Source organism: Theropithecus gelada, chromosome 13, assembly GCF_003255815.1.
Source record: "Theropithecus gelada isolate Dixy chromosome 13, Tgel_1.0, whole genome shotgun sequence".
NCBI classification, from domain to species: domain Eukaryota; kingdom Metazoa; phylum Chordata; class Mammalia; order Primates; family Cercopithecidae; genus Theropithecus; species Theropithecus gelada.
The window spans coordinates 59760125-59773219 of record NC_037681.1 but is presented as its reverse complement, the minus strand read 5'-3'; the positions used below and the strand labels follow the sequence as shown (position 1 = coordinate 59773219).

General features: G+C 38.3%; 1 protein-coding gene across 2 annotated transcripts in view; it reads left to right on the top strand.

Moving 5' to 3' along the window:
* The window catches only part of MAP4K3 (mitogen-activated protein kinase kinase kinase kinase 3), a 193273-nt gene that overhangs the window by 75043 nt on the left and 105135 nt on the right, over window positions 1-13095 (top strand). For both annotated transcript variants that reach the window (XM_025354623.1, XM_025354622.1), the window contains exon 3: window positions 11793-11883. In XM_025354623.1, coding sequence (XP_025210408.1) covers window positions 11793-11883 — 91 coding nt within the window. The remainder of the gene's footprint in view (window positions 1-11792; window positions 11884-13095) is intronic.

Below are 13095 nucleotides of genomic sequence, written 5' to 3'. Positions count from 1 at the left end.
TTTTTTTTTTTTTTTTTTTTTTGTAGAAACTGGGTCTCGCTGTATTGCCCAGGCTGGTCTCAAACTCCTGGCCTCAATCGATTGTCCTGCCTCACCCTCCCAATGTTCTGGGTTTACAAACATGAGCCACTGTGCCTGGCTAAAACTATTTTGAACAATGTGTCACTGTTCTTGTTGGTGGGCATGATAAAAGCAGAAAAATTTCTGCCCATTGTATTCTTCACTTCCCTTAAAATCTACATTATGCTCTATTTTTCCCTTTTCTGTCCTTACTCCGAAAACATTTTTTGAGTCTCCTGTAATACTTACTTTACATATAGAAACTGTAGGGATGCTGCCATAATTTTTAGTAGGTGGGAGGGATATACTCCAGAGCATTTTCACTAGAAATTCACTCCTGAGTTATGCGTACCTTCCTTATTTTAGGCCTTCCATCAGAACCACTTGGGTAAACCTGGCTCTCAAAAGAGCTGGATCAGGTAAGAAAAGGAGACCCAACAGGTTTATAGGTCAGGAAGCTCAAGTTAAGCCCTCCTTCCCTGACTCCCTGGACACAATCCATTTGCACTAGAGAATGTTTTCTCAAATAGTCCTTTAAAATAAGAAAGGAGTGGAACTGGTTCTTTGGGATGAAAAAAATCTTACTTCATTTTATGTATAAAACACAGATATATATATGTATATATGCATAATACATAAACATGCAGAGTATCTGTGGTATTAAAATTTCATGGGGGAGAGGCATTAAGAAAACTGAGTTGAGAAACACAGCGTTAGAGTAGAAATTTTTTCTTTTTGTCTTAAAGATGAGGTCTCACTGTGTTGCCCAGGTTGGATCGAACTCTCACCTCAGTCTCCCAAATATCTGGCTACAGGCTTCCAACACCATGCCCAGTTCTAGAGTAGGACTTTTTTTTAGGGAGCCAGGGCCATGGTTTCTTTCTTTCTTTCTTTCTTTTTTTTCCCCTTTTCCTTTTTTGTATTTTTGTTTTTTTGTTTTTTTAGCTAGAGTCTCACTCTATCACCCAGGCTGGAGTGCAGTGGCGCAGCCACAGCTCACTGCAGCCTCAACCGCCCGGGCTCAGTCAATCCTGCCATTTAAGCCTCCCAAGTAGCTGGGACTACAGGCTCACACCACCATACCCAGCTTATTTTTAATTTTTTTCTACAGATGAGGTCTCCCCACATTGCCCAGGCTAGTCTGAAACTCCTGGGCTGAAGCAAACCACCTGCCTCAGCCTCCTAAAGTGCTGGGAGTACAGGTGTGAGCCACTGTGCCTGGCTTCTTTTTTTGTTTAGATAGTTTGAGCAAGGGAATTTCTTCTTGACTTTGTGAACCCAAGTGTCCATTCAGTAACAATGTATGTAAATGTAAGTGATATTTAAGCATTAATCAAGAACACTTAGTAAAATACAGCCAAACAAATAAATAGGATCTAGGTTATTTTTATCAGGTGAAGTATTTGAAGGGTGGTTTTCTTCATTCTCATTTCTGAAAAAAATACGAATATTGCTCTTATAATGATTTTTTCATTTGTTTTGAAATAACTAGGAATCAATAGAATTATTAGATACTTACTTTGTATTTCTGTTATTGATCAGGGCTTTAATATTTCTTCAAAAAATTCAAAGTTGGGTGCAGCTTTTGTGGTTTTAGAAAAGTTTTTTCTAATTTTATATTGTTATTACTTAAGCCAACTTCTTATCTTTTTAAAGATTAGCCAGTGGGTTTCAAGATACCCTGATAGTTTAATGTAGTATTTCAGAGTATTTCCTGGTACTCCAGTAGTTTGAGACAATAATTGACAACTTAAGAGAAGTTGGAATGTTAACCATAGATTACTGTGTAAATCAAAAAATAAAGTTCCAAGGCCTCCCAACCATCTGAATGAACCCCTCTGCTGGGCCAAAGGCATTCTGAAGTTACCCTGAAAAACTCAGGCGATGATGGAAGTGGAGGTGGAACATGCCTCATTACACCATCTTCCCTTTTGGAATTCAGGGAAAGCTGTCTGGTATTAACATCAATGCAGATCTTACGTCTGATGAGAAACATTTACAATGTATTCTCTCTGAAGCCTACTACCTGGAGGTTTCATCTGGGTGATAAAACCGTGGTCTCTGCAACCCTTTATCACAACCCAGACATTCCTTTCTATTGATGATAACTGTTTAAGCCAATTGCCAATCAGAAAATTTTAGAAATCTACCTCTGACCTGGAAGCCACTACCTCCACCCCCACCCCACCATCCTGCTTCGAGCTGTCCCACCCTTCTAGATCGAACCAATGTTAAGTCTTAAATGTATTTGATTGATGCCTCAGCACTCCCTAAAGTGTATAAAACTAGGCTGTACCCCAACCACCCTGGGCATATGTTCTCAGGTCTCCTGAGGGCTCTGTTATGGGCCATTGGTCACTCATATTTGGCTCAGAATAAATCTCTTCAAATATGTTACAGAGTTTGACTCCTTTCATGAACGACTGAAGTACCGATAATTTCATTTATTGTTTCTACCATAGGAAATGGAGTTTAGAAATTATGTATTTCGAATGACACTGCACATGAAATTAAAAGTTAATTTGAAATTGACTTTAAAACACTTTTACATGTAACATACATGTATGTTCTCACTTCTCTGTGTTTGAAATAGAATGGAAATGGAAGATTTGAGAATGAAATACCCATAACAATGGCATGAGAAACCTTGTTTATTTTTCATAGTCTTAGCTTAAATTTTTCTCTGGGCTATAGGACATTTTAAAAATTACTATGGCATAACCCAAAAATAAAATTCTAAGCCCCCCAGCTGACTGATGGACGCTCTCCTCAGCCAAGTGCATTCCAAAGTTAACCTGAAAAACTAGTTCAGGCCATGATGTTATCATCATAATGAGACTCCACATCCTCATTATACCCTCCTCCCTTTGGAATTCAGGCTCAGCAGACCAACATTAACATTTAAACAGAGATCCTAAGACTAGTGAACAGACTTTTTGTAGCAATAAGACACCAAATTCCATCCTGACTCTAGTATAGCATCACATGACAGATAGCAGGCCCTGCAAGAAATTGAAGTATTTTATCCCAAGTATATTTCTTTGATATATTTTGAAATGGTCCTGCAAAGCTGTCTCTTGTGGGAGGAATCTGTATTCCATAGAGAATTCATTTTCCTTTCCAGGTCTTTTTCCTGATCTAGGAGAGAATTAACTAAGTCTGGCACTTTATAGGTCTGACAAAATCTCTGAAGTCTGCTACCTGGAGGCTTCATCTGCATGATAAAACCTTGGTCTCCACTACCCATTATTTTTATTTTTATTTTTATTTTTTTTTATTTTTTTTTTTGAGACGGAGTCTTGCTCTGTCACCTAGGCTGGAGTGCAGGGGTGCTATCCTGGCTCACTGCAAGCTCCACCTCCTGGGTTCACGCCATTCTCCTGCCTCAGCCTCCCACACGGCTGGGATTACAGGCATGTGCCATCACGCCCGGCTAATTTTTGTATTTTTGGTAGAGATGGGGTTTCACCATTTTGGCCAGACTGGTCTCGAACTCCTGGCCTCAGGTAATCCACCCACCTTGAACTCCCAAAGTGCTGGGATTACAGGAGTAAGCCACTGCACCTGGACCACCTTACATGTTTTGATTGATGTCTTATGTCTCCCTAAATTGTATAAAACCAATCACTTTGGGCACCTGTTCTCAGGATCTCTTGGAGCTGTATTACAGACCACTGGTCATTCATATTTGGCTCAAAATAAATCTCTTCAAATATTTTAGAGTTTGTCTCTTTTTATCAATGGTGGTCAAAACACATCACATGATCTCTATCCTGTTAACAATTTTGAATATTTAATACAGTATTGTTAACTATAACCATTATGTTATAGATTATATTCTAGAATTTTTTCATCTTGCATGACTGAAATTCTTTATGCGCTGAACAGCAACTCCTAATTCTTCCTTCCCCCAGCCTCTGGCTATGACCATTCTGCTTTCTGGAGTGCAAATGTCTCTTTGAGATTCTAATTTCAGTTCTTTTGGGTATATACCCACAAGTAAGATTGCTGATTCATATTACATTTCTATTTTTAATATTTAGAGGAACTTCTGTACTGTTTTCCATAGTGGCTACACCATTTTACATTCCCATCAACAGTGGACGGGGGTATTCATATTGGGCCAACACTTGCTATTTTCTCGTTTTGTTTTGTTGTGTTGTGTTTTTTATAATGGCCATCTGAACAGGTGGGAGGTGACATCATGGTTTTGATTTGCACTTCCCTGAAGACAGTGATGTTGGGCATCTTTTGATATAGATCTGTTGGCCATTTGTATATCTTTTTTTGAGAAGTTTCTGTTCAAGTCCTTTGCTCTTAAAAAAATTCCCAGTATGATTACTGTATAAATGACAAAAATTCTATACTGTTTGTTTACAGTTTACAACATGGTATTCTGATGCATATGTATGTTGTGAAATGATCAAATAAAGCTAATTCATGTATCCATCACCCATTGCTTTTTTTTTTTTTTTAAGACAGACTTTCACTCTATTGCCCAAGCTAGAGTACAGTGGCACAGTCTTGGCTCACTGCAACCTCCACCTCCTGGGTTCAAGGAATTCTCCCACCTCAGTCTCCCAAGTACCTGGGATTACAGATGCCTCCACTACACCCAGCTAATTTTTTGTATTTTTAATGGAGTCTGGGTTTTGCCATGTTGGCCAGGCTGCTCTCAAACTCCTGACCTCAGGTGATCCGCCTACCTCGGCCCCCAGAAGTGCTGGGATTACAGGCATGGGCCACTGCACCCGGCCCTTTGCTCATTTTTGAATCCAATTATTTGTTGGGTTTTGTTTTGCTGTTGCATTGTAGGAGTGTCTAATAACCCCTCACCACATACATCGTTTGCAAATATTTTCTTACATTCCATAGGTTGTCTTTTCATTCTGTTTCTTGTGCTGTGCAGAAGGTTTTTAGTGATGGAATTTCAGTTGTCTGTTTTTGCTTTTGTTGCCTGTGCTTTTAATATCATATCCAAGTAATAATTGCCAAGACCAATATTATGAATGCTTTGCCCTATGTTTTTCTTTAAGAGTTTTATAGTTTCAGGCCTTGCATATAAGTATTTAATTAATATTCAAGTATTTAATTAAAGCTGAATTTTTTGTGTATGTAGGATAATATCCAATGTCATTCTTTTGCATATGGCCGTCCAGTTTTTCCCAGCACCTTTTGGTGAATACTGTTTTACCCCATTGCATAGTCTTGGCATCCTTGTAAAAGAGGATTTGACCTTATATGCATGTGTTTATTTTGGGTTTTCTTTTCTCTATTCCATTGGTCTATATGTCTGTCTTTATGCCAGTGCCACATTGTTTGATTACCGTAGCTTTGTAATATGTTTTGAAACCAGAAAGTGTGAGACCTCCAGCCTTTATTCTTTTTTCTCAAGATTGTTTTTCCTATTTGGTGTCCTTTGTGGTTCTATCTAAATTTTAGGATTGTGTTTTCTATTTCTGAAAGAAAAAAGTTGCTGTTTGTCTTCCAGACTGCATTGATTTTGTCGATCACATTGGGTAGTATGAACATTTTAACAGTGCTCTTTCAGTCGATAAACATGGCATGTCTTTCCATTTATTTTTCTAATTAAACGTTTTGTAATTTTCAGAGTACAAGTCTTCCTCCTCCTTGGTTAAGTTTATTACTAGGTATTCTTTTTGATGCTGTTGTAATTGGGATTATTTTCCTTTTCAGATTGCTGTTAGCATATATAAATGCATTTGACTTTGTATCCTGCAGCTTTGCTGAATTTATTAGTTCTAACAGTTTTTTTGTGGAATCCTCAGAGCTTTCTGTATGTAACGTCATGTCATCTTCCAGCAAATATAATTTTACTTCTTCCTTTTTAATTTGGATGTCTTTTATTTCTTTTTCTTGTTTCTGGCCATAGGACATTTAACATGATCCAGGATAAAGAATCAGAAAGATGAGAATTATTCCAGATGTATCAATTCTAAATAAGAGCTACTTATTTCAGAATAATATCTATTAGAAAACTGTTCCTTCTTGTTTATTTTTTCAGGTGAATTTAAGTATAATTTTTTCAGGATTCATTTGGCATTTTGATTGGAATTGCAATAATACAGTTATTAATTCATAAGGTACTTGCTGTCTTTACCATAGTAAGTTCTTCTATTCAGAAGAGAAGTGTCTTTTGCTCTTCTCAGGTCTTTTATCTCTCAGAATACTTTGTTTTCTTATTTTCTTTTAATCATCTTTATTTTTCTCTTCTACATGTTTAACATCTTCATGGCTCTGATAAGCTAACGTGGTTTTCCAGAAGCGTCTTGACAAATGTCATTATAATGAAATAATTCTTTGCAGTATCAAACAGCTATTTAACATGAAAACTAACAACAGAGCAGATTCTATTTAAAATGATAATTTAATAATAAATCAAATGTTTAATATTTAAATAAAATGTAGTTTAAATAATGTTCAAATAACTTAATAATTATCATTTTAAAGATTTTAAAAGCAAGTTTAAACTTTGTATGGAGCCTGTGGGTTTTAAAGCCTATTCTTAGGTACACAATTTAATTTGACATATTCTAATATGTTATTGAAGGATTTTAAAAAATTGTTTCTGCTTTTTGTTCAAGTGTTTGTTTTCCAGGAGCACAGTCATATATAGTAAATAATGAAAATCTTGTACTTCTATTGTTTATACCACCTTATTTTTTTCTTGTGGGTTTCAGTTGGTTATTACCTTTGGAATAATTCATTCATTCATTTATATTGAAAGAGTCTAATGTGCTAGGGAGACACACATATTATAAGTAAACATATAATATGTTAAGTGTGATAAATGGGGAAAAATAGAGTAAGGGGCATAGAATTGTGACTATGGGTAGTTGCTATAATATATATTATTATATATAATATATAATCACGTTATTACATAAAACATGTGATATAATTACTATAATACAGAGACAAAAGGGTATAGGGGAGGGAAGGAAAGAAAGAAAGAAACAGAAGAGAAACAGGAGACAGAGACAGACAAATCTGCCTGAGATGATACAACTAGTAAATTGTGAAACCAAGTTTCATAATTAGGTTTTCTGATTTCAGAGTGCATATCCTTAATAGTGACACTGTGCTGTAATCTGTAGACAGGGCCAGCAGCAAAGTATGGACTTAATGTGACAGAAATAAGGGACTATTCAGGGTTAATCTTTAAGCTATTATTGTTTTGATTGTTGATATAGTTTAGCTGTGTTCCTACCCAAATCTCATCTTGACTTGTTCCCATAATCCCCACATGTTATGGGAGGGACTTCATGGGAGGTCATTGCATCATGGGGGGACAGTTACCCCCTGCTGCTGCTCTCGTGATAGTGAGTTAGTTCTCATGAGATCTGATGATTTAATAAGTGGCTTTTCCCCCTTTTGCTCATACTTCCCCCACCTGCCATCATGTGAAGAAGGATGTGTTTGCTTCCCCATCTGCCATGATTGTAAGTTTACTGAGCCCTCCCCAGCCATGCCAAACTGTGCGTCAATTAAACCCTTTTCCTTTATAAATTACCCAGTCTTGGGTATTTGTTTATTAACAGCACGAGAATGGACTGTTACAGTAAATTGGTACCAGGAGTGGAGTGCTGCTGTAAAGATACCTGAAAATCTGGAAGCAACTTTGGAATTGGGTAACAGGCAGAGGTTGGAACAGTTTGGAGGACTCAGAAGAAGAAAAGAAAACGTGGAAAAATTTGGAAGTTCCCAGAGATTTGTAGGGCTCAGAAGACAGAAAGACATGGGAATGTTTGGAACTTTCTAGAGACATGTTGAATGGCTTTGACCAAAATGCTGATAGTAATATGGACAATAAAGTCCAGACTGAGGTGCTCTCAGATGGAGATGAGGAACCTGTTGGGTACTAGAGCAGAGGTGACTCTCGTTAGGCTTTAGCAAAGAGGGTGGCAGAATTTTGCCCCTGCCCTGGAGATCTGTGGAACTTTGAACTTGAGAGAGATGATTTAGGGTACCTGGTGGAAGAAGTTTCTAGGGAGCAAAGCATTCAAGAGGAAGCAGAGCATAAAAGTTTGGAAAATTTGCAGCCCCACAATGCGATAGAAAAGAAAACCCCATTTTCTTCAGGAGAAATTCAAACCTGCTGCAGAAATTTACATAAGTAACAAGGAGCCAAATGTTAATCACTAAGACAAGGGGAACATGTCTCCAGGGCATTTCAGAGACTTTTGCAGCTGCCCCTCCCATCACAGGCCCAGAGACTTAGGAGGAAAAAATGGTGTTGTGGGCCAGGCCCAGGGTTCCCCCTGCTGTGTGCAGCCTAGGAACTTGGTGCTCTGCATCCTAGCCACTCCAGCCATGGCTAAAAGGGGCCATTGTACATCTCAGGCCATTGCTTCAGAAGGTGCAAGCCCCAAACCTGGCAGTTTCCACATGGTATTGAGCCCACAGGTGCACAGAAACCAAGAATTGAGGTTTGAGAACCTCTGGCTAGATTTCAAAGGATATATGGAAATGCCTGGATGTCCAGACAGAAGTTTGTGGCAAGGGTGGAGCCCTCATGGTTCTGCTAGGGCAGTGCAGAAGGGAAACATGGGGTTGGAGCCCCCACACAGAGTTCCCACTGCAGTACTGCCTAGTGGAACTGTAAGAAGATGGTCACTGTCCTCCAGGCCTCAGAATGGTAGATCCACCAACAGCTTGCACTGTGCGCCTGGAAAAGCTGCAGACACACTCAATACCAGCCTGTGAAGCAGCCAGGAGGGGAGCTGTACCCTGCAAAGCTACAGGGGTGGAGCTGCCCAAGGCCATGGGAGCCCACCTCTTGTTATCAGCATGACTGGATGTGAGATACGGAGTCAAAAGAGATCATTTTGGAACTTTAAGGTTTAATGACTACCCTATTGGATTTCAGACTTGCAAGGGGCCTGTAGCCCCTTTGTTTTTCGTTTCTCCCATTGGAACAGCTGTATTTACCCAAGGCCTGTACCCCCATTGTATCTAGAAAGTAACTCACTTGCTTTTGATTTTACAGGCTCACAGGTAGAAGGGACTTGCCTTGTCGCAGATGAGACTCTGGACTTGGACTTTTGGGTTAATGCCAGAGTGAACTAAGACATGATTGTGATTTGAAATGTGAGGACCTGAGATTTGGGAGGGGCCAGAAGTGGAGTGATGTAGTTTGGTTGTGTCCCCACCCATATCTCATCCTGAATTGTAGTTCCCATAATCCCCATGTGTTGTGGGGGGACCCCGTGGGAGGTAACTGAATCATGGGGGCAGTTACCCCCTGCTTCTCTACTCATGATAGGCCTATCTTTATAATGTATTTCTTATGAGCCTTGAACAAAGTTCTTTAAATCCTTTGGATTATTAATGTATTAAACTCTACTTTTTTCTTACCCAAATCTACATTTTTTATTTACCTTTAAAAATTGAGTATGTGGACTTTTTTTCCCACAAAAATGTTGAATTTAATTTGACCATTCTCACAATCACATAAAGTTGACTTAATAGTACAAAATGATACACTTTGGATGAGTAGTATTTCATGGGAAAGCTGCAGTTGAAAACCTAAAGCCACTAATACGTTTTATTAGAAATAAAAGGAATAATATATAGGCAATTAATTGTATAAAACATGCTAACAATTGGATGAAACTAAACCAAAAGCTGATATTCTGGATTTACAGTCATCATAGAAAGGAATTATGTGGTGTTCAGTCAACAGTTCTTTATTGATCACATCTTAGGTATTAGGGGTACAAAGATGATGAAGACATATTCCTATCCTAGAGGACTTTGTATTCTAGTGAACACATAGACATGCAGACATCAATGTATACAAAGATCACTATAGAAGTTATGATGCTTATAGTTATCTGTAACAGAAGCCCCAGCTGAAGTGGCTTAAACAATACACAGAGTTTATTGGTCATGTACAGGTGTATCTGAAAATTACAGAGGCAGGTAAGGCTTGCTGTAATAGCTCAATATACTTCCTTTTACCTGTTTCTGCTCAGTGCTTTCCACATACTAACTTTATCCTAAGGCTGACTCCCTTTGAGGTTATATCATGACTACTAATAACTCTCAGGGCTACTCCAGAAAGAGAGCTTTTGTCTTCCAACCATCAAACTAAAGTCTTGGGTTCACTCTGACTAGATCAACTTTGATTGTATGCAACTCTTTCACTAGATTGAATAAAAGTATAATTTTGGGTTGAGTGAGAAACTAAAACTCCAGAACTTCCAAAGTATCTAGTATACCTATAAAAATTGGTGTTTGTCTTATTTTGGCTTTATTATTTCTAACTTTGATTTCTTCTAATACACAGAAAATCAGGAATCCTTAATGGTGGGAAGTAAAGTGATAAGAAGATCATAGTTCAATCATCTTCCAAATTTTTGAAAGCCTAAAAATTATGTCTTTGGAGATCTGTGATTTTGTGCTCACATCAATGCAGAAATTAAGAACTCAACATAAGAAGTGTGTCTTCTCCATTATTTCTTTCCTTGTAACTGGGGCAGTAAGGTGGATTTTGATATTGGGTTCACATGGTTCATGGTTGGGCTGTTTCAAGTCTCAATTACATTTGCAGTAGCAAAATGCCAAGGCCAGAAATGTCAGGACTTACCACAATGACCTCATACTTATGATTTGAGCAGTAATTGGGGAAGCCTTCTGTTTTTTACTTTGCTACTAATTTACATTTAATCAGGCTATTCATAGTATATAATACTTTAAAAGCTGAATTAGTAATACAAAGCTACTTTTATTTCAGAGTAAGCACTTCCACTTGATCTCTTTCTGCAGAGTCTCTGGTTCACCACATTTGCATTCACCGCAATTCTGTATCTCTCCATGACAAGTGTTCATTCAGGAGCCACAGCATGTGACACTGCTATAGGATTGCCAGATCTTATTTTAGAGAATTTGGACAAGGGGGCAGTAGGAGAGAGATTATTTGCTAATAGTCTGACCAGGCTAAAATACAATCCCATTCTGCATCCTAACACTGTTGGAACAAGGCACCCAAATACAGGATAAGCCTGTGAATGTGGGCCATCTGGTAATCCAGTACTGCTCGAGTGTAGGCCTCTCAGCTCTACAAACAGCCTGTGGAGATAAATTTGACACACTTGGTGTATAAGGGTTCCTGCCCTAACTTAAAAAAGAATTACTTCTTTGTGCTAAAATTATATTAAATGTTATTTAGAAATAAAGGAAAAAGTAGTTTACATTTCCTATTGATGGATTATACCGATGATTATGTCCAAGGCATAATAATAATAAGAAGAAGAAGAAGAAGAAGAAGAAGAAGAATAGCAAATACTTGTATAAAGCATACTCTGTGCCAGGCACTATTCTAAGCATTTTATGTGTATTGGTTCATTTAACCCTTACAACATCCCTATGAGATACGCTATTATTATTTTACTGAGGATGGAATTGGCACAGAGAAGTCAAAGAGTTTACCCAAGCTTGCACAGTTTAGTGAGGAACAGAGTTAGGATTTTAATCCAGGAAGTCTGGGACCAGAGTTCATGTTTTTCATAACTGTGCTGTATTTTCTCTCAAGTCAGGACTGAAATTGTCTTAAAAGTAATACCATTAACTTAATGGCTATGTTTTATTTATAACTCATTAATTATGTTATACTTATTAATAGGTATAATTATTTTATTGTGTTTTGAAATAAATGAGCATTTTGGAACTTACCTCTAAATACTCAACATGCTTGTGTTTTATTCTAGGAGAAGACTTTGCAGTTGTGCAGCAAGAAATTATTATGATGAAAGACTGTAAACACCCAAATATTGTTGCTTACTTTGGAAGCTATCTCAGGTATATTGTTTGTTTCCCTTTTGAAAAGCAATAATGATTTCATCACCTAATACATTAAACAAAATAAAGTTAGTTTTAATACCATGTTTTGTAGTTTTTCTTCATGCTTTGAAGATAGGATATTTTCACACGAATGGATTTTTTACTTAGGACCTATGTTAATTCTGTAACCAATAATACATGGGAGTTCTAGATGTGCTTTTAGCGAAGGTGCTGGCAAGTAAAAACGTTATGGTTAGTCTTCCAGTGGTGGACTAGTGATCTAAATATGCCATTCTCTTGCCCCTTTCTTCTGGACTTAGGTCAGTGTAGAGTCAGGAGTATCTCTTCCAATTATGTGTTTATCAGAAACTTTTTTTTTTTTATTTTGTGCTTCTGGTCTAAGAGTACTATATTACCTTGTCCCTTTCCTTCATTTTGTCCAAAGAACTAGGAACTCTAATGATCTCAGTAACTTATTTTTCCAGGTGCTAAAGTGAACTTAGGACTGTGAATTTAGGACTGTGAATTTCCTTCCTCTTGTTTTGGTAGCCAGACCCAAGCCAGGTTCCTAGGTTATATTGCATAGAAGATCACCTTAGGGTCAAATCTTGTTTCCATTCACTTCTGTATGCAACTGTGAGTTGATCACTGGTGACCTAGTTGTTTTTAAGCTTCCTCCAAGGGAAGATTAGAGAATATTTTACTTCTTTTTTTTTCCTTTTTTTTTGGGGGGGGCGCTGGAGGGGACAGGTTCTCACTCTGTCACCCAGGCTGGAGTGCTGTGGTGTGATCATGGCTCACTGCAGCCTTGACCTCCCTAGGCTCAGGTGACCAGGTGATCCTCCCACCTCAGCTTCATGAATAGCTGGGACCACAGGTACGTACCACCATGCCCAGCCTTTTTTTTTTTTTTTTTTTTTTTGAGACAGAGTCTTGCTCTGTCGCTAGGCTGGAGTGCAGTGGTGTGATCTCGGCTCACTGCTTGCTCTGTCGCTAGGCTGGAGTGCAGTGGTGTGATCTCGGCTCACTGCAACTTCCACCTCCCGGGTTCAAGTGATTTCCCTACCTCAGCCTCCTGAGTAGCTGAGACTACAGGCATGTGGCACCACGCCCAGCTAATTTTTTGTCTTTTAATGGAGATGGGGTTTCATTATGTTGGCCACGATGGTCTCGATCTCCTGACCTCATGATCTGCCTGCCTCGGCCTCCCATAGTGCTGGGATTACAGGT